The sequence below is a fragment of the Meles meles genome, chromosome 3, assembly GCF_922984935.1.
Source record: "Meles meles chromosome 3, mMelMel3.1 paternal haplotype, whole genome shotgun sequence".
In the NCBI taxonomy this organism is placed as follows: Eukaryota; Metazoa; Chordata; class Mammalia; order Carnivora; family Mustelidae; genus Meles; species Meles meles.
In genome coordinates, this window is record NC_060068.1 from 52,157,347 (window position 1) to 52,183,560 (window position 26,214).

Sequence of the window (26,214 nt, forward strand, 5' to 3'; positions counted from 1 at the left end):
ATCATAATAAACCAAGTCTTAACTACTATTTATCTCTGAAGTTATAAATCATTAACTTAAGAAAACAACATTAATATGGGACTTAAAAGAGACTTACTCTACCATGTAGTATTTGCCTAAAATTATTTTTATTTTTGTATTTGCTATTTAATGCCAGGGTGGATGGTCTGCATTCATTCATAGCTCTTCCCTATTCCCATAGAATACTTCTGGAGTTCAGAAGTATGTGATAATAGCAGCATCAAAGGCTAACACTGAAGTAGAAAACCTCTTTTATATAAAATTATAATTTTCTTCTTTTTTGTTAATTAAAACACTTTATGCTTTGCCTCAATTGTGTATAAGAGAGTGTTGCTTGAGTGGAATAAATATAGGAACATGTGTTATATGTTAAAAAAGAATTATAGCAAATAAATCCAAAATGTGAATGGACATTTAACTAATCCATGGTTAGGAAACACATTGTTTTCTAAGTAAGACTAGATCACGTTATTTTAAACAGCTGAACTTTTAAACAGTAAGAAATAACATTAAGATATTACTATGTAGAAACTTGAAAAGATGGGAGAGCAGAGCACATAATTAATTGTTGTTTTGACAATCATTTATTATTATTCTAAAGCACTATTATGCATAAGGGATAGCTAGAAAAAAGTCTGTTAATTTAGTCTTAAAGGTAATGAAATAAGAGAAATACTTTAAAATTTTATTCTATAAAGGGGAAAAAGAATATACTTTATCTTGACTATAGCTGTTGCTACAGGGATTTGTAATATTTTATGCACCACGGTGATATGACAAACCTAAATTTCCAATAGACTTCAATTTAATAATTAAAATGTTCTCAAAAATATGAACACATATATAAACTGATACACTTTAAAAATACATATACAATAGTCCCTATTATAAAAATATGTTTCACTGGAAAAAAATTTGTCTCTGCTCTTCTTTTTTTTTATTAAAGATTTTTTTTAAAAGATTTATTTATTTATTTATTTGACAGACAGAGATCACAAGTAGGCAGAGAGGCAGGCAGAGAGAAAGGGGGAAGCAGGTTCCCTGCTGAGGAGAGAGCCCGATGCGGGGCTCGATCCCAGGACCCTGGAATCATGACCTGAGCCGAAGGCAGAGGGCTTTAACCCACTGAGCCACCCAGGGGCCCCATCTCTGCTCTTTTTCTAATAAAGCCTCAAAATACCTAAAATGTTTCCTATAATTATTTATATGTGGTACAGGAAGTCCTGAATACAAGTTTATTTCCTTCCTCGTTATATCAGTGTTTACTACGCACATGTATGAACAGATTCATATGCATACAAAAAAATTATATTATGTACTTAGTGTTCTATTTGTAAGGACAAATTTACACATGATATTCATTGTTTATCAGAAAGAAGCTAGAAAATGATTATTTTCAGTAGCACATGGAGTTTATTCTACTTACTGTTGAAGAACCCAGTGCAGATTTTGGAGACCTAATTATTCCAGCAATTGAATGACGAATAGACTCAAACTTGGATAGCCTCTCCTTTCTTTCCTGGAGAGATTAAGAAAGAAGACTTCAGCAATAGTAAACTAGTTTATACACAGTTATACTGGGCATTTAGATATTTATCCACAGCTAATCACATATTCCAACTAAATAAAATGCAATCTTCCTGACATTAAAGATGACAAAATAGGAACTCTATAGTATTTTCATCTCTTAATGAATGTCTTGATTTTGCAGAAAAATAAGAAAGAAATAAAAATTCATAAGACAAGAGAAAAAAAAGAAATGCATAGGAAATTCATGGGAAACCAAATATTAACATGTGAGAGAAAAAAAACAAAAGACACAAGTTATAAGGAACCAGTCTAAGATACATTTCAGATAGCACTGTAGTTGTAAGGGATTTTCAAAGAAAAAAATAATAGGGAAAAATCAGCAGGAGAACTATACTGAACACATTTTTTTTTTTTTTTAGATTTTATTTACTTATTTGACAGAGAGAGATCACAAGTAGGCAGAGAGGCAGGCAGAGAGAGTGAGAGGGAAGCAGGCTCCCTGCCGAGCAGAGAGCCTGATGCAGGACTCGATCCCAGGACCCTGAGATCATGACCTGAGCCGAAGGCAGCGGCCTAAACCACTGAGCCACCCAGGCGCCCCGAACACATTTTTTTAAATGGTGAATTCCACAAAGATTCACAGGATCACAATGACAATGATGATGACAACGCCACCAAAGGGGAACCAAAAAAGTAAACAAGGGGCTGGTGGTAGAACTCCACTAAGTAAAATCAATCCAGCTACTTGCTTTAGGATGTATATTTCTAAGCGTCATATATCACAACTGAAGGAAACTTTCCTTAAAATTTCATATCTTGAGATCCATGTAATAAATGCACATGAAGAGGGGCAAGAGGGTAGAAAAGAAGAGAAAGTAGAACAAAAATGAGACCTAGACGGTAATAAATAAGGAAGGATGTGTGAGGGTTTGTAATGGAAGCACTGGTCAATTTTCCAATAATGACATTTCAACTGTTCATCAGCAGCAGACAAAAGAACTTGAGATCCTATTGCCATGCTGTATTTCTTATGTCTTCCATTAGTAGTGATGCTCAGTTTTTATTTATCAGAGAAAAATAAGTAAAGCAGGCCACAAATAATATCCTTTGTTTCCTTTGTCTCTAATATGTAGGGTATATGTCTCTATTCAGTAAATGCAGACATTTTTAGCCATATGCTCTCTGATAAACACTGTAGTTTCCGAAATTCAACCTCTGTCTCTCCAAGTGCCTACTCCCACTTTAGCTACTTTTCATTCTAATGGTTGCAGTACTAATATTCTTATCATTCTACAAACATATGCACATTAATAATTTAAAGTAATCTTACAATAACCTAACAGAACAAATGACCTCAACTTCTTTTTCATCATTATCTACATTACTAACTTGCTTATGAGTCCATGTAAATCACTACCTATGCCTCATTTTGGTCATTTATAAAATGAAAAAAATTATTACAAACCTTCTTCAGAGTACATGTATGTTACTGCACATGATTAAAAATTAACATGTTAAAAGCATGTGAATATTTTTAAAATTTTACCTTAAAAAAATAGATCTTTACTGTAGTAAAAATGGTCATCACCTTAGGAATGTGAGCATTACATTCTATAGGCTTAATCCTAGCTGTAGCTTCACTTTGCTTTCTAGTAAAAATCCCTATACTAACTCACAAATTGTGAGGCAGAGTGGGGGTTTGGGGGATAGAGAAGGAAAAAATGAAACAAGATGGGATCAGGAGAGAGATGAAACATAAGAGACTCTTAATCTCACAAAACAGAGTGTTGCTGGGGGGAGGGGTGTATGGCGAGGGTGGTTGGGTTATGGACGTTGGGGAGGGTATGTGCTATGGTGAGTGCTGTGAAATGGGTAAGCCTGCTGATTCACAGACCTGTCCCCCTGGGGCAAATAATACATTACATGTTAATAAAAATAACTTTTTTTAAAAAGTCAAATACAAAAACAAAACAAAACAAAACAAAAAACAAACCCTGTACTGAGTCATAAGAAGCACTGAAGGAAAAAACAGTCTAGAAGTACTGAAATATAGTGCCCTTTCTTTAATGCATGTCCCTCTTCAACTTGGGTGTTTTGGGATTTTTTACAAATCTAATTTGGCGGGGAAGGAGGAGAGAGGGTGCTGGGTGGCTCAGTGTGGTAAGCATCTGTCTGTCTTCAGCTCAGTTCAAGATCCCAGAGTCCTAGGATTGAGTCCCACCTCACGTGATCACGTTGAGCTCCCTGCTCAGTGGGGAGCCTGCTTCTCCCACTCCCTCTGCTCCTGTCTCTCAAACAAACAAACAAACAAACAAATAAATAATCTTTTAAAAAAATCAAAATCAAAATCTGATTCTTGAGAAGTCTTCTGAAAAAAAATGTTTGGGAGGGTAAAACCTGATAAAACGTATAGCCAGAATACAGAGAACCCACAAGTGGGCAGGGCGGCATCCGCAGCAAGCAGTTGCATATTATACTATGAAAATACATTACAATGGTAACACATGTATATACAGCCATATATTTATAGACAGTATACTTATAGTATGTAAGATGTTTACATATTTTTATATTATTTATAGTACAATATATAGAGTGAAATATGTTTTTATATAATAACAAAGTTATGTATAGCATACATACTGGAAAGCACTTCAGGGGCTATAGTTTTCTACTTCCCAGCCCAATTCACCCATTTCTTCCCCTGGGGAATTTCTCCCCCTGATTCTGAGTGGCCACGGAGGTGGAGGGGGCAGTGACATTAGCAGAAGCAGTGATACCACTGCTGACCTTGCTGCTGCTACTACTGACAGGAAGATGACAGGAAAGGGCTACCTTCACCTGTTTGGCCACAAAAGCTTCACAAGAGAGCTCCGAGCACCTCTACCGCGAACTTACACTTCTCCTCTGAGTGAATGCTCTTAAAATACTGGAGAGTGTGGTGCTAACATAAGAGCACTATGAGAACTGAAAAGCACTGAGAAGTGATGCAGAAAAGTAGAAAAATCTGGACAGAGTTTTACATATGAGAAAGTGTTTTAGTAGTGTATGATTTAATAATATGCACTAAAATGGCAAAAGTAATTCTCTTCAAGCTACATTTTGGGTATTAAAACTTATGACAGGAAAGAGAACCATTTCCCCCAAAACCTTTTGATAATTAAAAACAACAACAACAACAAAAAATATTTTCTTAAGAAACCAACACCAGGTAAGTCTAATGTGCAGGTCCAGGTGTGGGGTAAAGAAGACTTCAAAAAGTGCTTCCTTTATATTAAGTGATGAAGCATAATACACTGTGTGTTTGAGGGGATACAATTAGTAAAAAAAGCACCCTTTCAAGTAAAGTACTCTTTAAATAGGCTGATCTAAAAACTCTATTATCACAAACCTTAAGTTTCATACAGAAATAATCAAATTAAATAAAGTTTATTAAAAAAAATTTTAACCAGTGTCAGCTTCATTGGTGCCCAGATTTCCACAAATAGAGAACATGAAACTCACTTGCTAAAGCTGGTCTATGTAGCATTATACTATAGATTTAAATTATAGTATCATGATACTTCAGACTGTGCTGAATTCATGGACAGGTTGACTTTTCTATCAATGAATTAAATGGCTACTTTTAGAAATTAAAATTTTAAAAATTTCCCTTTAATTACTATTGATACAATAACTAATCCTGCCTGTTGGCCTGCTAAGGCTGGTGATGACGCACTCATTTCACCTCCCTCAAGTAATGACAAGGTAAAGAACTTTCTCCAGATAACATAGGGATTGGTTTGGGCAACAGCATGGCCCCTCACAGTGAAGAAAGGTGGGGGCCAGGTAAGGGGGGAAAGGCGGGGTGATGTTATGAAATAATAGTCTGATGAGAAGCCCACAAAAATGTAAGTGTAGCTGTAAATCTGTCTTGAAAGAAAAGTGCCAGATGCACTATCATTTTGACATCTCATTCAAGAATAGCTTTTCATTGTCATTATTTTAAAATAAACTAAAGTGTAGGGACACCCAGGTGGCTCAGTTGGTTAAGCGTCCAACTCTTTGTTTCAGCTCAGGTCATGATCTCAGGATGGTAGGATCCAGCCCCACGTTGGGCTCTGTGCTCAGCAAAGGAGTCTACTCGATGACTCTCTCCCTCTCCCCCTCCTGCCCTCTCTAACTCAAAAAATAATCTTTAAAAAAATAAAATAAAAAATAAAATTGACTGAAGGGTCTCACTATTTCTGTCTCTCCCCCTCTATCTCTCTTTCCATACATATATGGAGATGTTTCATAACTGATATGAAACTGTTTCATAGTAATTAAAAGTTTTCTTATTATCAATTGATAAAACTACTTATAGTTCAAGTAAAACCATACCTATCCGGTTTTTAAATTACTCTTAATAAAACTGCCAAATTGCAGTAAAACAGGCTGTCAGGTTATCTCCACCCTCTGCTCACTGAAGCACAGGCAATGATAGAAAAGGCAAGAGGCAAAGTTTTGCTGGTTGGAGTTAAGTGACAAAAATCTGCAGTTCTTCCAAATGACAGCATGATTAGATGGCAGAGTAAGTTACAAATTAATGACTTTAACCACAAAGCACATAATGGTTCTCAGAGCTAGGCCCCTAAAGGAGGCACTAAGGTAGAAAGAATAAAGTTCTTGATGTCAGAAGGTGTAACAAGTATGAATCTGGGCAAATTAAATTACTTCACTAGCGTGGCTCTTAGTTTCTGTATCAGTACAAAGAAGCACACTGGCCTGGACAAAATCTTCATCTCAAAATTTCTGTGACCATCCTCCAGCTCCCCAGTAACTTCATTGCACTGATCATGGGCCAAACTCCCACGGAAGAGTTTTATGTGGGAGGCTGATCACCAGAGTCACTTCCCTTTGAGGGCTGGTCACTTTCTGCCTGAGGTGTCCTCAGAACTTGACCTCCAATGGAAAGGCCAACTACAGTGAAAGGTGCCACAGGGACACTTTTTGTGCTAATAAGTCACTGAAACAATAAGCATTATTTCTCACAGACTTCAATAAATAATCCCAATCTAATAACATTCTTACACTGAACAATGAAAGTGATGATTTGGCCCTGTGGGAACATTCAGATACATATTCAGAACAGGAGGCACTAAGGATCAAGGAAAAGATAACAATATTCATGCTCAAGCTCCAGGCTGAGTGCCAAATATCTTTGAGACTACTTATGCAAAGCAGCCATGAAATTTGGAGGGATTTTGTGAGAAATAACTACAGGGAAATTATAACCTAAGAGAAGATTGTCTCCTGAAAAAAATTCTTGTCTGTTCATAAATGACTCCATAATGTAAATGAAATACTGCAAATATCGATATGTCCTTCATAAAAGGAATGCATTTATAAATAAACAAATAACTTAGTCTCTTGCAGATGTTGATTTGCTGGGGAGAACGAAGAATACACAGTTTTTATTCCCATCAGGATACAGAATTTAAGTACTGAAACAGTTTGTAAGTGATTTACTTTAGCAATTGGGTTCTGACTGAAGACAAATCATTTCAGAAGTATTCACTGCCTAGTAACCTAGTTTGTCATGCTGTTTTTCTTTGATGCTTGCATATTAAGAATATTTATTCAAAGAAAGACAGACCGCTTGTTAAGTCAACCATTTTCATATTTTGAAATAATGAAATTGGAAACCGAATGTGCAAAAGGAACATTTGAATGATTATTCAGATTTTGTCTAAAAATAACAATGCTAAGAAAATTTACAGTACAACTGAGTTCACTGAAACCAGGTTGTAAAATGTCATATTGTTCTTGATTTCTTGACTGTATATATCTCTTAACTAAGATGATGTCTCTAGGGGAATAAGACCAAAGCAGGAGACTATAATCAACTCCTTTCTTATTCAAAATCCAAGTACAATTCATGTTCCATGGTGCTTTTCTCAAACAGATGCACTAAATGTCTATATATATTCTTTTCATAAATTATCCAATAGTGCAAAATCCATACCAGTTTCCTTATGAGCACCTCACTGAGTCTACAATTTAAATGCTGATAGGCTCTACTCAGTAAACAACTATGTATCTCAGGTTATTTTTAAAAAAATTATAGTATTCTGAGTTAAATTACCAAGACCCATCTTAACTAAGATTCAGCCTTTTTTTTTTTTAAGATTTTTTTTTTATTTGTTTATTTGACAGACAGAGACACATTGAGAGAGGGAACCCAAGTAGCGGGAGTGGGAGAGAGAGAAGCAGGCTTCCCACTGAGCAGGGAGCCCCATGAAGGGCTCGATCCTAGTACCCTGGGATCATGACCTGAGCCAAAAGCAGACGCTTAAGGACTGAGCCACCCAGGCGCCAAAGCCTTTATTTTTTAAAAGATTTATTTATTTACTGGGGCGCCTGGGTGGCTCAGTTGTTAAACATCTGCCTTCGGCTCAGGTCATGATCCCAGGGTCCTAGGACTGAGTCCTGCATCGGGCTCCCTGTTCAGCAGGGAACCTACTTTTCCCTCTCCTACTTCCCCTGCTTGTGTTCCTGTTCTCTCTCTCTCTGTCAAATAAATAAATAAAATCTTTAAAAAAAAAACACACAAAGATTTATTTATTTATTTGAGAGAGGGAGAGAGAGAGTGAGCATTGGGAGGGGCAGTGGGAGAGGGAGAGAGAATCTCGAGCCGGCTTCCGCTGAGCATGGAGCTGGACATGGGCCCTGATCTCACGACACACATGACCCATTATCTGAGCAGATATCACAAGTCAGACTCTCAACCAAATAAGCCACCCACGTGCCTGGGAGTCAGCCTTTAAAACAACCAAGGGGCATAATATTAAGGCACGAAATTTATCTTCTTTGTTTAAACTAATAACTTTTAAGACCAAGAATGCATTATAATGAGAGCAAAGTACTATTTCATTAGAGACCCCTATGTCTAATAATGAAGGCACTTTGCCAACTCCAGCCACACCCTCACAGACTCTAAGCTCACCACTCTACTTAACAACTTACTTTGATCAGGTCAAAATAACCCTTTTGCCAATTCCTGTATAAGCTGCTCATGTCTTTCCAACAGCAGTTTCCTTACCTCTCCTCTCTTTTCTGCCTCTGACTCCCATTTTCCTTTCTTTTCTCCTCCTTCTCTCCCCTACCATAATAAATACTCATAAATATTAGCCATTATTATTTTAGCTTTACTAATCCTGACAAAAACATCTTTTGGCTATTGTGAATAGTACTGCTATAACTGTAGATACACATGTACTTGAGTACCTGTTTTCAACTCTTTCGGGGATACATGTAAGAGTGGAATTGCCGGGTTGTTTGGTAATTGTGTGTTTAGCTTTTTGAGGAACAGCTAAACTATTTTCTACAGTAGCTGAACCATTTTACATTCCTACCAGCAATGTATGAGGCTTCCAATTTCTGCACATCCTTGTTGAAACTTGTTACTTTCTGTTTTTTTGATTATAGCTATCCTAATGGGTGTGAAGTATCCTTGATGTATCTTGCCTTCATTTTTAAAGAACTTTTTTTTTTTTTTTTTTTTACTGCTTATAGAATTCAAAGTTGTTTTTCTTTTTCTTTTTTTTTTCTCTTTCAGCACTTTGTCTTGTGGTCTCTAGTGTTTCTGGTATAAAGTCAACTCTAATTCATATCATAATTCCCCTATATATAATAAACATTTTTCCATGATTACTTTTGTAATAAGCAAGGATATAAGTAAATGTAATTTTATTTTAATTATCCTGCTTGGAGTTTGTTAAATTTCATGGACTTGTGGGTCAAAAGTGTTAGAAAATACGCGATAATTGTCCCTTCAGATATGTTTTCTACTCCCATCTCTCTCTCCTCCCCTCCTTAGATTCTAATTACATGTATGTTCGTCCGTTCGATATCACATGTATGTTCGTCCGTTTGATATCACCCTGTGATCTCAAATACTCGGTTTTTCTTTTCCTTTTTTTGTTTCCATTTGGATACATTCTATCAACCTATAATCACAGGTCACTGATCTACTACTAACAATTCCATTTAACGAATTCCTTAGTTTTGATATTATATTTTTCATTTCCAGAATTTCATTTTTTATGCATCCATATCAATGTTGAAATACCCCATCTTTCATACCCGTTGTAATCTTTTCCACTAGATCCCTTAGCATTCTTGTAATAGCTATATTAAAGACATTGATAATTCTAATAACTGGGTCACCTGTGTCTATTTTCTTAGCTGTAAAGTCACATTTCTTATTTCTCCATTTCTCTTTTTAGTGTGTCATATATTTTTGATTGTGTGCCAAATGGTTTGTATAAAAGAACAGTAGAATCTGAAATCAGTAAAGAGGGATATGTACTCCTTTGTCTGTCAGGCTACTAGGTTGGGACTATAGGTAATAAGCTGGGTCTGGTCTTTGTTGCAGCTTTAGTTTGAATCAGTTCACCACCAGCTTCAAACATTCCGAGAGATGTTTCAGGAGTTTTCCTTCAGCTAGGAATGGAATCTGAGCCCAGGCAAGATTCCAGTATCCTGCCTAAGCTTCAAAGTCAATCCACCAGCTTTAGGAACTAAAGGAGATCTCACCAAGCTTTGCAGCCTCTTTGGGGGAGAGGGGGAGGTGTGCTAGGGAGTTCTCTCTGCTTTCCATTCACACCCACAACTTTCTGTATTTAAGAAGATAACTTTCAGCCTTTACATATGGTCTCTTGTAACTTTCCATATCCAAACTCGATACAGAAATTCATTTGCATTTTTATTGACAAGTAACCTGCCAGTCATCATTTTATTGACTGTTAATCATAAACCAAGAGAATAGAAACACACAATTTATGGATCTTCAGTATGACAAAAGAAAATGCCATTAATTTATCAAAAGTTACAGACTTATATTTGACTACCATATTCTAAGGCAGTCAATTACCACAAAAGGCCATCAGAGTTTAAGCCTATACTCCTCAAAAGATCATTTAAAGAGTTAAACTCCAAATATCTAAAAAGTCTTCATTCTTATTATTTTGGCTTGATTTTGTTTTCTTTTGTCGATTGCTTTTGAGGGATAGGGAAGATGAGTTTTACTGTTTTTGTATTTGGGGCAGAGGACCATAGAAGGTTACTGTAAGGTCTAGTATGTACATACTTCAGTTTTGTATGAACTATATTTTAAGTTTCCAACTTCATCTAAAAAGTTCTCTGAATGGTTTGACTTTTTTGTATTCTCATAGTGCACACGCATCAATAATCCTACTATCTGTTCAGAATTCCTTTTGTTACTAGAACTAGTAATTGGAAATGTTTGGAGTTTCAAGGCCTCAGGCAAGATTTTACTTATTAGAATGGAATCAGAAAATGTAGGACCTAAAAGAATATCCTAGAACTTAATTTTAAAAATAAAAATAAAATGTTAAAGATAGGAATGTGGTGCTTATAATATTGCCCTTCTATTATCAGCGAATAATATCCAATTAGGAGACCTGTTAGGAAGAAATCAGTGAGGTTCCAAGCATTTATCCCATTCTCACCCTTCCGAGAGAAACTGCCATATTATGGGACTATTGCTGCCTGAAAACAGAGCAATACAACAGAGGGGAGAGCTAAGAAATGATGACAGACTTCTCGATGATATGGTTTAAATTTCTGGATATATCTAGTTGCGAATGTAAATAACTCTCTTATGTACTTACTTCTACTGCTTTGGTTGACTGTTATAGGGAACTAATATAGCAGAGTTTCCTAGACTATCCACTAGTAATTCAAGATCTCCAATAAGCAATTATGAAAGTCAGAATTTTCATTAACAAAATAATATACAAACTTAACATTTTTTTTCTTCTAGACATACATTTACTTTAAATAGGAAAACAAATCTTCTAATTAATATAAATGGAAAACTTCTTTGTAAGAGAACATTTCTTATATTGTGTCATATTATGTTGTGATAATTACTTTTACTTATTCATCAGTTTCAGTAGTGCCTGGGTGACTCAACTGGTTAGGCAGCCAACTTGATTTCCCACTCAGGTCAAGATTTCAGAGTCCTGGGTTGGAGCCCCATGTCTGGCTCCCCACTCAGCAGGAGTCTGCACCCTCTCCCCTTGCCCTTCCCCCTATGCATGCTCTCTCAAATAAATAAATAAATAAATAAATCTTTAAAAAACAAAACAGCAGCGCACGACAAAGTAATTGTTCAACATGTTTAGAAAAACCCTAGTTTGAATGATTAACAGATGTTATCTAACATCTAACTACAAAAGGTTCAGTAGTCCCATAGATTTTAGAACTACCCTATTAATCAAATTTAAGCAGGTTTCTTAAATGCAGTATGTCTCAAAGCCTTAATAACACATTAGTACATGTACTTTTTTGGGGGGACAAAATATTATTTTGCAAGATTCACTTCAAGAAATGTCACAAAGCTTCCATTCTGTGGGGTTAGAAGGCGAAACATTCTCTTCTACTCTACATCAATCATGGCTTCTTCTTGGATATTATCATCACATGTAAAAGCTCCAAATTAACTAATTAAAGCTCCTCTCTTTCTGGCCACAATCTCTTATCCCATCAGTTTGCTTTCAACCAGTAACACTATAAGCATTTTTCAACTTCACTGCACCCTAAGGCATTGAGTCTCTTTGTTTCGCCTAATCAATCACCTTCACTTTTCTTCTCTTCTCTGAGATGCCATAATATATCATTCTAATGATGTTCTCACCAATATTCTAAACTCTCTTGCTATCCTACCTTTTAGTTGCACACATGTAGTAATCCCCAACACTGCATAGTTGGATAGATCTAACCATCTGGTCTCTCTGAGCATACACTCAAACAATTCATCACTGCTGGAGAGAATCACAAGATTCTTAACTTCAAATGGGCACCAACTATCTAACAGTACTTCTACATTTCTCTGGCCAACTCACTTCTTACTCTTCCAGTTACTGTCAACCATTTCAAACATTTCCTACTTTTCTTGGGCCTAAACCTGCCTCATTCTACCCCCCTCCAGTATAAAGAAACTACAAGCCAGAAACACTTTCATCTTGCCTTTTCAAACCTAAAAATCTATTATTTCTCTTCCGTTCTAATTTGTTTCCCCATTTGGAAATACGTAGCTATCTCCCATCTAAGGTTGACCTCTCTACTCGTACTTTGTATTGCATCCCCTCCTGCTCTCCTAAGAACCTAAAACCTTACAAGAACTTGATAGATCTCTGTTTGAAAACTTGTTTTTCCTACCCCATCATTTATACAGGTTTAAGTTGCTCTTATAGGGGAAAAAAGGAGAAGTAGTAGAAGAGAAAAGATGGAGAAAGATAGGGAAGGAGGAATGAAGAGAGGAAGGGGTGCATCTCTTCCCTCTCCACACATCCTCCTTCTGCTACTGCTCATTCTCCATAAACAAAATTCCTAAAAGACTTATCTATGCTTCCTGTCTCCACTTTCCTCTCCTCCTACTCACTACTCAATCTGTTCCCATTTGGCTTTCATCTTATCACTCAAGCAAAGCAGATGATTTTAATTAACCAACAAATTCCATTTTACTAATCCAACAGAGACATTTCTTACTTATTGTACTTGACCTCTTGGGAGAATTCCCCTCTACTGATCATATACTCCTACATGAAACTTGTATTGTCCTGGCCCACTCTCTCTCAACAGGCATAACATGATTATTTGCTTTTAAGATCCATTGGCTCAAATCTCCTCTTTCCTCACTGTCTTTCCTTCCTGGGTAACATTTTACATGTTCCAACTTCAATTGCCACCTAGCTAAGCCCACTCATTAAATCTCTAAATCAGACTTTACCACCGAGCTATAAACATGTACGTATCAAAACACCCATGTGATTTCTCTACTAGAGAAGACAGAAAAAGTCAACATATTTCATACTGAACTCCTAACTCCCAAACAGCCCCATTTTAGGAGTTTCTAATTTCAATGAATTGTACTAATCATCCTGTTATACAAACCAGATATCTTAAAGTCCAAACTCATACTCACAATATATATTCCAAGAGTCAGAGGGCTTTATCAGTTTTTTATTCAAATATATAAACATTAAATAAATTTTACATATTTTTAAAGATGTATTTATTTAATTTAGAAAGAGAGAGCATGAATGGGATGGGGGCCGGGGGGTTGCCAGAAGGACAGGAGAGAGAGAATCTCAAGCAGACTCCCCACTGAGTGTGGAGCCTGACTTGGGGCTCAATCCTATGACCATGAGATCATGACATGAGCCAAAATCAAGAGTCAGACACTTAACCAACAGAACCACCCAGGCACCCCAAATAAATGCTACATATTAATGACATACTGAAGCAAGACACTAGCTATCAGATATTGTGTTAATAAATAAATAAAAGGGTACATTTATATAACTACTCTTATACTAAAGAATCTCAAAGGACTCTCTGAAACAAACAAAACTGACAGACTCAAATTTAACCAGTCATTCCAATTACACATAACTTTCTAACTCATATTGACTTTAGGAAATCTGCAGTTACCTTTATTTAAATTTTGGGAAACCCTCAAAAACAATAGAAAAGTATCTTGGGAGTTAAAACACTTTTTCTTCTAGCATTTTTCAAAAAGATTGATTCTTGAAATAAGAGAGCTAGCCTGACAAGGGATTAAAGATAGTGAAGAACAATTATGGTTCCTTTAAAAGTTATACTCTGTAAGATATGGAGGTCATGCGAGCATAGGGAAACTTAATCAGGACATATATAAGAATATATATTCCCTCTGGCTATTTATTAATGATTTTGATTTGTAAACTAGCTAATTATGTTTAGAAATTGTTCAAAATTTTGGTATAAAGAGCATTTAGCTTATTAAAAACAGGTTCAGGGGTAGCATAATATGTATCCAGAAATAAAAATGTATTATTTAATCAAAAATTGTCAGTTAAAATTAAATACTATTTCTAGGACTTACTTTTTAATAATGTGAGCACTAGAAATCTCAGGACCAGGTCTCTATTCCTTTTATAATGGGTTCCAATCTGCTTAAGTTAATAAAATGTCTTCTGGATGTACTGTTATTTTCAGAAGTTCATTAACTATTTCATCAATAGGAAATAAGTAGTGTAGAGTCAACAAAAGTGAACAGCATACTAAACTACTGGCCTAGAGCAGTCAGTCGCAACTCCAAATATCAGACTTGAAATCAACAATATCTTTGATTAGGTGTCAGCATTAAACCACAATTTTTCATCTAAAATTTAATACTGGGTATTCACCACATAACCATATCAAAGGTTTCACAAAATTATTAAAGGTACAACAATGGCCATTATTATATAAAATGGTATTTTTATAAGAATCATTACAATGAAGAAAAATTTAAAGACTGATAATTTGAACATTTACCAAATCCCTTTGCTCCTACTGAATTCCCCAGCAATTTCTTAACTAGTCTTGGCCATCCCTGTCCTTACAGAAAAGAATACTGCAATCTATATCTACTTGAAAGGCTCATAGAAAAAAACAACAAATCTCATTTTCACCCATCAGCTTGAGGCAAAGGTTCTATATAGCTCTGACTACAGAGCTCACTAAACCCCTAATAAGGCCTCTCTAGAAAGGATTCCTGTGGCTAACTCATTTAGAGCAAAAGCTTGTGAAGATTCTAATAAAGTGTCTGAGAAGTTATGAAGGCTACTTAAAGTTTTATTCCTGACAAGTTTTCCACCCCACAACATTCTTTTTGGCTATGATTATAAATTTTCTGACTCAAGATGTAATTAAAGTAAAGAACTGATTTGTTGAATTAGAAGTGGCAGCACTGAATATGGAGAGGTGTTATTTTATTAAAAGAATGGCCAGAGGGAGTATATATTCTTATGCATGTCTTGATTAAATCTCCCTACGCTCACATGACCTACATCTCTTACAGAGTATAACTTTTAAAGGAACCATAATTGTTCTTCACTATCTTCAGTCCTTTGTCAGGATAGCTCTATTTCAAGATCTATAATGTAAATTTTCTCTCCTTGCCAAGCATTATGAGCAGCTGCAAAGTGTTTTATCTCAGATTCAGAAAAGGTTAGGGAGAAGAAACTCCTGTAAAGGAGAAAAAAAGCTGCTACAAATATTTGTAACGTCTTGTCATAATCAGATGGATTCACAATTTCTAGGAAGGGCAAGAAAAAGAGAAAGTTGCTCAGGGCCAAATTAGGCCTATCTAGCAGCAGTTGGTGCTAGCAACATAGCACCAACTGCTATGCCCAAAACCCCACAGCAAGCTCAGCAGATTTTAAAAAAAAAAATATCCAAGGGAATTTGAATAATATTCTATAGGTGTAGGGCATTAGATTCTAATGCATACTTTCATGGCCTTAGACCCTGCAACAATTCTTCCAAAGCCCCAAAATACCATTTAGCCATAATTAACCAGAGCTTTTCAGAAGTCAAAATTCACTCCTCAGGGAGTATTTTAAACCTGCTGAACTCCTGATAAACTCACAATTAGCATTTAAAATGCAGAGTGTAAAAAACTTCATTGCTAACTGATGTGATGCTGAAAGAAGATGCACTACTTTTTCTAATTTTCAGTGTAAGGAAAAAATATCAATGACTTCCTTAGCCTTAGTCTCTGTCATTGAAATTATAAAAGATATTATTCTTGCATTATTTATATTATTTCTAACCAGAATGCCTCTGTACAGCTATACTTTATTCCAACCAAAATCCTGATCTTTTATTACTACTACTCAAACTATGGTATAATAGCTATATAATTCACTGACAGAGAAATGATATTTTCACTTGAAATAATACCAAGAGAAACAACAATTCTATAAAGGACAAATCTTAATTAAATAATAATCCTAAACAAAGAATAAAGAAAAAAGGTCATCTTACCAAAAAAAAATTTTTTAAGAAAGGAATCTGTTATTTCCTTCTCATTAAGAAACAAAACAAAAACAATCATACACCAGATTCAATATAAAAGTATTATCAAAAAAGCACCTAGCCTACTTATTCTGCTTCATCTGATAAAATAAAGCAGTTAACTGAGGAAAATTATATAAGAATAGCACAAAATTAGGGCATACTCTGTCAATGGGTGAAAGGCCAGCACCTCCAATGATCAAACTCAATATGGTATAGTATTCCAACTAAATTAGATTTATTTTCCACACAGAGTTCTAAAATCAAAGTAATTCTGCAATTGAAATAATCTCCTGAATTAAGGACAGTTGAGTCATTTTCAGAATGAAAAATTATTATAGCTAATACAATCTTTTACTCCACAGGCTGTGAATTCTTCTCATTAGCAACAATTTTCCCCCCAAACTTTATCTTTTTTCTAAGCACCTGTTCCACCACCATCTTTATTCCCCACTAATGGCCTCACCTCTCCTCATAGAAAAACAGAAATGATCAGGTGGGAATTCCTAGGACTTTCTGTCCTTCCTCATCCTCCCACAGACAAATGTAACCTCCACCCCACCCACCTGGGTCAGGGGGCCTCCATCCTCCAGTGTTCTGCTTTTTCCCTGCTTGGGGAAAGAATTGGGGTCCACCAGGAAGTCCTCACTCTCCTGGAGGCTACCTCTGCTTTTCACTGTTTTTACTGTTTTGGTTTTTTTTTTGCCTCCCATATTATTAAACAAACAAACAAACAAAAAAACACCACACACACAAAAACTAAACGTAAAATCTTATTTAACTCTCTCTGCCCAGAGATCATTATTCTAACTTTCCCTTCCCTCCAAAATTTAGCTACCTCAAAATGCTACTAGAGAAATCATAAAAAAACCAATTATATAATCATAGCCCTCACAGAGCTTTTTGTAAAAAGGTAAACCAGATCCTTTTACACTGTTGCTTAACATCTTTGAATGGCTCCCCCATTGAGTCCACCAAAAAAATCTCAATTCCCACACAAAGGTTTTTCTATAATATAGCCCCTACATACTTAATTCAATCCCCTCACTTACCATTTCACCTTCTTGCCTATCATCTAGTTATATATATATATACTGAAGATTTAGAATACATATTTTTACTTCCCTGAGCAATATATGATGCTTCTAACCTTTGCTGAAATACTATTCCTTTTTTTTTTTTTTTTTTTTTTTTTGGTGGTGTGGGGGCAGGGGGGCAGGTTGTGTGGCTGGACACCTCTTACCCACCTTTAAGACTGAAAGTAGACATCCATACAATTCCACCCTGAGCTCAGGCACTTTAAATCTATAGCACCCTTCTTATGTACTGTGATAGCACCTAGTATTTACTCTTACAGAACTCATCACATTCTTGTTATAATTATCTCTTAACTTGTCTTTCACTGCACTGTGAGCTCCTTCAGGATAGGACTTTATATCATCTGGCTTTGTATACAAAGCCAAGACAGTGCAGATGGCATCCTGCAGTTTCTAAAATGGCCACAATATTTCCATCGCACATGTTCTTAACAATAAAGACTCTGACACGTCTTCCATTGAGAAGTGGGGTTTTCTGTTCCCTACACTTGAATTTGGGCAGTCATGTGACTATGGTAGAAGTGACATTACATGACTTCCAAAGCCAGGTCATAAAAAACAGCTCACTCGTTTGTCTTGGGACACATTCTTAAACGCAGACACCCCAGCTATAAGGAAGCTCAAGCAATTCAGAGACAGATGGCACAAGGAGATGAATAGAGCTTAGTTGGGCTCCTAGCCACCAACATCCAAACTGCCAGTCATGTGGGTGAACCATATTGGAAATAGATCCTAAGGCCTCTAATCCAGCTGTTCCGGTTGATGACACATGGAGCTGAATAAGCCTTCTACATGGAACTCTTCCCAAATGAAAATTTCATGAGCAAATTAAATGATTATTATTATTTTAAGTCCCTAAGCTTTGTAGTGATCTGTTACATAGCAATAAGCAGAAGAGTGCCTGTCATATAGTACATAAACACACATGTACACACACTGTACACACACATACAACACACATATACACAAAGTTCAGTGAATCAATGCATAAATTTCCCAAATCAAACATGCTCCATAAGTTAGAGAACAGTTACCAAATACTCTAATTCAGATACTTAAATTATCTTAGCCTTTTTCATTATAAAAAATAATTCTAGAAAATCAAACAAAAAAACTCAGATAAAGGTAAATACTGCAGAAGGCCTCCATCTGACCTTTTTTTTAAAGATTATTTATTTATTTATTTGACAGAGAGAGAGATCACAAGTAGGCAGAGAGGCAGGCAGAGAGAGAGGAGAAGCAGGCTCCCTGCTGAGGAAAGAGCTGGATGCTGGGCTCAATCTCAGAATTCTGAGATCATGACCTGAGCCAAAGGCAGGTGCTTAACCCTCTGAGCCACCCAGGTGCCCCAATGTGACCTGGTCTAATCACAACCACCTATATGCCTTCCTCCAAAGAAACCACTATCATGAATTCTACAGTAATCACGTACTTGCATTATTTTTAGTCTTATTTTTTAAGCTCTAGTATACATCCCCTACACTGTATAGTTTAGTTTTGATCATTTCAAAAATGCTTAATCTATCTTTAAGCATCTTTTAATCTGTAAATTCCTTCTCCAGCCCTATGTTTTCCTTATAATTTAGCTGTTTGAAAACCCAACCAATTGACATAGTTTGCCACATCCTGGATTTTGATGATTTCCTGCCATGGGGCAATCCGACACGTCCTCGCTCCTCTTTCCTACAAACTGGCAGCTGAGATCAGAGGCTAGGTCAGACTCAGATTCAGTACTTTTAGTGAGATCATGATGGCACATGTGAGGAGATTAAATAATGTCTGGTTGTCTCTCTTTTTGTTATATCGACAGCTATTGATGCTCAATGTCTAGATCCACTAATTCACTGTGTATTGTCAAATGTTGATATTCTTTCAAATTGTACCATTTCTCTTCCATTTATTAGTTGGAATATTTCCATAAAAAGGTGCTTTCCTTCATCTATTATTTGATTAACCAATAATAATTACCTGGTAATATAGTTCACGTAGAAAAGGAAAGATAAATGTTTGACTGTTTTACATGAATATATTTTTTTAAGATTTTATTTATTTATTTGAAAGAGAGAAAGAGAGAGAGAGAGCAAGAATGCATGAATGGGAGAGGGGCAGAGGCAGAGCAGACTCCCCGCTGAGCAGAGAGCCCAGATGTGGGGCTGGATCCCAGGACCCTGAGATCAGGACCTGAGCCACAGTCAGACACTTAACCAACTGAGCCACCCAGGCACCCCTACATGAATATATTTTTAAAATTCAGAGTCCTTGAAACAGGAATTATAAACAAATTAAGACAAATCTTAAATACATTCATTGGGAAATGAATAGTGAATATTTAAATGGAAAAATAATGAGGGGGATAATGAAGGAGATAAAAATAATCAGAACAAATACTTTTTAACGTTTTTTAAAACTTTTTAAAAGACCTTTACATATATTAACTCATGTTATCCACACAACAATATATGGGGTAGGTACTACTATTTTCTCTTTTGTATAGATGATGACACTGAAGCACAGCTAAGTGATCAGAGAAAGATACAGGCATGGATGATGGACCCTACAAGCATTTAAAGGTGGTCTACAAACCTACAGATATCCGCAAGTTCAATGACGTATGCCTATGGAATCTTACAGGATAATCTCCTTTTAGCACCATGATATTTAGTTATGTGACAGTGAGAGATGATCCCATAAAAAACTTAGAAAGTGGATAATCAAGTTCTGAATCTACTTTAAACCTAGCTCTAGTTATCCATAACTCTTTTAAATTCTTTGCCTTGGTCATCTTCAATTTCCCACTCTCTGGATGAGAAGTTAACTTAAATAGATATTTTAACTTTCTTCCCCTTAGCTTGTCCAAATTCCTAATATAAAATTCAATATGCCTAAGTTCTTTTACTGACTAATGAAAAGCCAAATTTTCTTTTTCTGATTTAGGAAAATTCATATCCACTTTACTGTCTTAAAGTCATTCCATCTCTGGCTTTGATTAAAACTAGTATTTTATGGTATCTTAATGCACTGATATAAACTATTATTTTACAAAAGTAACATGAGAAGTTATCTAAAATCTTTCATTGAAATAACATTTTCTTTTTTTTTTAAGATTTTTTATTTATTTATTTGACAGAGAGAGATCACAAGTAGGCAGAGAAGCAGGCAGAGAGGGGAGGAAGCGGGATCCCTGCTGAGGAGAGAGTCTGACACGGGGCTGGATCCCAGGGTCCTGGGATCATGACCTAAGCTGAAGGCAGAGGCTTAACCCACTGAGCCACCCAGGTGCCCCTGAAATAACATTTTCTAAATGTCTGACATTGAGATAGAAACTTCTGGAGCTACTATATAAAGTAATAATCTCCCTATCAGAACAAAGTATTTTAACTGGGTCTTTACAATTAAATGTCAACAGATACTTGTCCTACCATTTACTTATGTTTACTTGTAAACATTATCCTTCAGAAGTTCTTTTATCTGAATTACAATAAGACCATAATACTGGAAAAGTTTACTTTTAAATAAAGATACATAAATTAAATGCTGACTGGTACAATATACATAATTTTCATTCTTTTAAAGTCTTCACATAAGAGTAAACAAGTTAAAAATATAATAAAAACTGTATCAGCCAATGAATTCTTAGCAAAGCAATTCAACCAGCAAAGTACTCAAGCACACTGAATCATTGGACTGGTAAAGAATTTTGAAAAATAGGTTTAAATAAAACTGTATTTTTAAGAAACCACATTCAAATCAGTTGGAAATAATTCTGATTTTATACATCCCCTTAACCTTAACAGAAAGCAATGTTATTTAGATAATATTAGGTCTACAAAAATTAATAAGAACTCATTGCTTTAAAATCATATTAAAAAGATATGAGAAAATGAAGCAAAATACAAGCCATGTAGATTTAATACTAATCATTCTGACTTCATTTCATTGGGTATTATGAAATGGTAATTCCTAACCAGAATGCCTAGATAGTAAAGAAAATGCTTTCTTAACCAGTTTTGTTTTCATGTAAATAATGCTTACATAAACCAGGACAGTAAAAAAAAAAAAAAAAAAAAAAAAATATATATATATATATATATATACACACACACACATACACACACACACAAAGATTAATACTCATCTGCTTAGTCTACATGAGGTCTATTATAATTTCATAATTCTGCTTTTAACACACACTTCCCAGTTCATTAGAATCATTTGATATGTTAATGCAAGAATATTTCACTATAAATACAACATCTGGTTTTCTTAAAAAAACATTTGAGGCAGATTTAAATGAGAAATCTGTGTTGAATGGCTATTTGTGATTAGCAAACTGGATTATTAATTTAAATACAGTTATTACATTTACCAAGTAATTAATAATACTTTTTTTTTAAAGATTTTATTTATTTATTTGATAGACAGCAAACACAAGTAGGCAGAGAAGCAGGCAGAGAGAGAGAGGAGGAAGCAGGTTCCCTGCTAAGCAGAGAGCCCGATGCGGGGCTCGATCCCAGGACCCTGGGATCATGACCTGAGCCAAAAGCAGAGGCTTTAACCCACTGAGCCACCCAGGCGCCCCAATTAATAATACTTTTTCACTTAAGACTTAAACAACAGTTTCACTCTCTTCATACTATGGATAAAATATCAATGCAGAATGTGAATCTTAAATATGAGTCATCAAAAGAAACAAAGGATATTGTACTATATATAGAATTACTTCAAACACAGAAGACATTTAATATACTTTTGGACATTATGTTATGAAGTTTATGAAAATTTATAAGTCTATGAAATTTTATAAATAGTCTATGAAAATTTATAAACTATTAGTAATATGCCTACACATATATTTTTCATATACAATCTTCAATAATAAATTTCCTAAATATTTTTATCATTCCTTGAGTTACTGACAAATGTTTATTTTGTCATGCAATATTAAAAAGAAATTTACATAATTTTATATGTCAACTATATCTCCAAAAAACTTTTAAAAAGACAGGAGTGTGTAGCCATACACAAAAAACAAAATTTGAAATACTCTAAAACTTTATTTAAAACATGCCTTTTAAAAAAGATACTATATTACATAAAAGGAAGTTCTCTTTAATGTCCTTGTTATAAAAACAACACAAAGACAAAAATAACAAGTAACAGCAATATTACATTGGTTGATACTTTTTTTTTTCTGTAAAGAACTAGATAGGAAATATTTTGGCCATATGGTCTCTGTCACCACTACTCAACTCTGCCCATAATGGCACTGTAGCATGAAAGCAGCCATAGAAAATACAGCAACAAATGAACATGGCTATGTTCCAATAAAATTTTATTTATGGTTGTTGAAATCTCAATTGCACATAATTTTTATATGTCACAAAATATAGTCTTTTGGGTTTTTTTTTTCAATTACTTAAAAATGTAAAAACAATTCTTTAGTTTGTAGGTCAAAAAATAGGCAGTTGGCCAGATCTGGCCCATGGGTGATAGTTTTTCAACTGCTGTTATATTACATCACTTAAATGATAGAAACTATACAACAGAAGCTATATAAGCAATCATTAGGAGGATATATAATGGAGTCAGACAAAGAGAGTTCAAATCCTAGCCCTGCCACTTCCAATCTATATCACCTGGGACAAGGTACTTAGCTCTCTGTACACTGATTTCCTTCTCTATAAATTGTGAATAATAACAGTACTGTCTGCTTGGAATAGTAATAGTTCTACCCAGTAAATCAGCTAAAAGGATTTAATATGGCATGGAAAGGACTTAACAAAGTTCCTGGCACCAATTTCTAGTAAATCCTCTCTAAATACACTGCTGCCGCCACCATAATCAAAATGCAGGAAAAGTTCTATTTCTTAAAAGTATGTATTATAAATACAATCAGAAAAATCCATTTTAAAAAAAAAACAGTCATAACATTTTAGAACTGGAAGATACTAGAAAAATAATCTTGTTTTATCAGAAGCTCTGAGAGGTTTGTGATCCAACTCTGAGTTAGAGTCAAAGCCAAGCCTAGAATCAAGTGTTTCCATCTATACTATGAGCCCAGAAGGTCCTCTATTTACTGTACATTTGCAGCAATTAAACAGACATTTATTGACCAAAATTTAAAGTTTTTTTTTAAAGATTTCACTTATTTATTTAATAGAGAGTGAGAGAGAGAATGACAGGAGAGAAGGTCAGAGGGAGAAGCAGACTCCTCATGGAGCTGGGAGCCCGATGCGGGACTTGATCCCGGGACTCCAGGACCATGACCTGAGCCGAAGGCAGTCGCTTAACCAACTGAGGCACCCAGGTGTCCCTTTTTTTTTTTTAAGTTGTTTTTTTTTTAAATATTTTACTTATTTATTTGATAGAGAGTATTGACCAAAATTTAAATAACTTTTCTTTTTGAGCGATTTGGGAAAGAGTGCTTGAGAGGTATGAGATGAGGGGCTGGCAAAAGCTATTCCAGGAAGGCAAGACAGCATGGTGGTTAAGAGCAAAAATATGGAATCAAAGCTGAATTTAAATTTCAGCTGCTTGACCACATGACCTTGGACAAATTCACTTAATATTTCTGGGGCTCACAGAGCAGCTAATAAAAAAAATATCTGAATGAACAGCCAATAGAACTAGCTTCTCTCAAAGGTAAAGGTCTAACTCACAATCAAAGCTTCAACTTCTGAAAACTTTCTTGATGATTAAAGAGAAGACACACACAAACTGTAAAAGGTTGGATGGGGCCCCCCAAAAAGTATGTAAATGTGACCTTACTAGGAAAAAAGTGATTTTGCAGACATAATTAAATTAAGGTCTCAAAGCAAGATCATCTGGATTACCCAGGTGGGTCCTAAATCCATGACGAACATCTTGCAAGACTAAGAAGAGGAAAAAACACAGAAGAGAAAGCAATGTAGAATAAGAAACAGAGACCAGAGTGCTGTGTCTACACATCAACACCAAGGATGACCAGTGGCCACAAGGAGCTGGGAGGGAGGCATGGAATGGTTCTTATTCAGAGTCTCCAAAAGAAATCAATTCTGCAGACACCCTGATTTTGGACTTCTGGCTTCCAGAACTGTAAGAGAATAAATTTATATTGTTTTTAAGCCACCAAGTCTGTGGGAATTTGTTAGGAAACTAATACATAGCTGACAAAGAAACAACAGATATTTACTTTGTAATCATCAGCAACCCTAAACAAACCAAATATAAAGATGACCCTTAATCAGGAAAAGAGGTCAAAAATTGCATTATTCTCATAAATTCTCATATAAGATTAAAATGTGCATATATGCACTTTTTTCTCTTTCATTTCCCACTGCAGATCTTAGAAACACCTCTGATTAGAAGAACACCATGTCACAAAATCTGTCAGAAGGATCACTGCAGTCCCAAAGACAGTTCTTCTCAGCAGGAGCCCCAGTAATTCCAGAAGCTATACAGCAATATTAGCAGCTCAGCATTACTGAGGTCCCAAGATTTTCTCTCTCTGGGTTTTCATTCACCTAAAGTGCAGTAGCGAAACACTGGCTAACTTTTTCATCTGCTTTGCTAGCATCTACTTTCACACTAATTAGCACATGTGGTTTGAAGTTTCTTTTGATATTCTGGGGCCCAATTTTGTTTCCGATAATAAGGTGCCAGCAAATAAAGAAGAAATTTCAAAGTCAACTCACTCCCAGGACAAAAAATAAGTTGATCAATAAAAGTTTATGCAGACAGAGCATATATTAAAAAGATCAACAATGAAAATAAGTATAAAAATTACTGGACCAAAGTCTTTATTCTGCCACATTTTTCCCCCAAAGTAGTTATATAACAAAAACTATTTTATATAGAATCAGTGGCACAAGGAACCTCATGAGTTAAGAGATTTTCTACTTCAACCATTTACTTCGTAAGAAATAAGAAAATGGAGGTCAGAGGTGAAATGACTTGCCCTATGACACACATACGATGACAAAGTTACCTCTTCCCTTACTCTCGTTTCCACTATAACACATTGCCTACATTTCATCCAGCAAGTCTTCCAAATGCAGGGCATTGGTCGCTCATTCAAAAATTTAAGGAATTGGTGGGGGTAGTAATTACACTAAAGTTGAATTTTTACACTGAAACAGTTATTACATTCAAATTTATAACATTAAGTATAAAACTATAGTTCATTTACACCTAAAAAATGATGCACTATTTTCAATACCACATCTCAAGACATATAATAAAAACAGAAATGAACCAGTATACTTAATTAATAATAATTATAAAACAGGAATTCTGGTAACATGAAGACAAATGCATGCACAAACACAGAGCCATTATGATGGAATGGTGAAAGGTTAGATATGAATGAAAATATTAATGACAGATAAAATGATCTATTTTTTATGAAAGATAAAACACTAAAATAGTGGAGACAGGAAATATAGACATAGGAAAGTCTGGATCCATATTTCAGAAATGCCTTATTCAGTGGCTTATAAATTTATTAAATCTCAAAGTAGTTCGGTGAAAAGCCAAATTATTTTTGTGTTAAATACTGTCTAATACATAATTCCACTACTGCTGAGTTTTAAGTGTTATGTCAGAGAAGACAGACACCATATACCACTCTAATTCTCTGCTGAGACATGAATATTGACCTTCTAGGGAAATGGCTCTAACACTGAAGGTAGCTAACATTTACTGAGCACTAACT

At 35.3% G+C, this 26,214-nt stretch overlaps 1 protein-coding gene across 6 annotated transcripts in view; it reads right to left on the reverse strand.

Moving 5' to 3' along the window:
* The window catches only part of FER (FER tyrosine kinase), a 466,540-nt gene that overhangs the window by 279,387 nt on the left and 160,939 nt on the right, over positions 1-26,214 (reverse strand). For all 6 annotated transcript variants that reach the window (XM_045999916.1, XM_045999920.1, XM_045999919.1 and 3 more), the window contains one exon: positions 1,448-1,540. In XM_045999916.1, the coding sequence (XP_045855872.1) occupies positions 1,448-1,540 (93 nt within the window). The remainder of the gene's footprint in view (positions 1-1,447; positions 1,541-26,214) is intronic.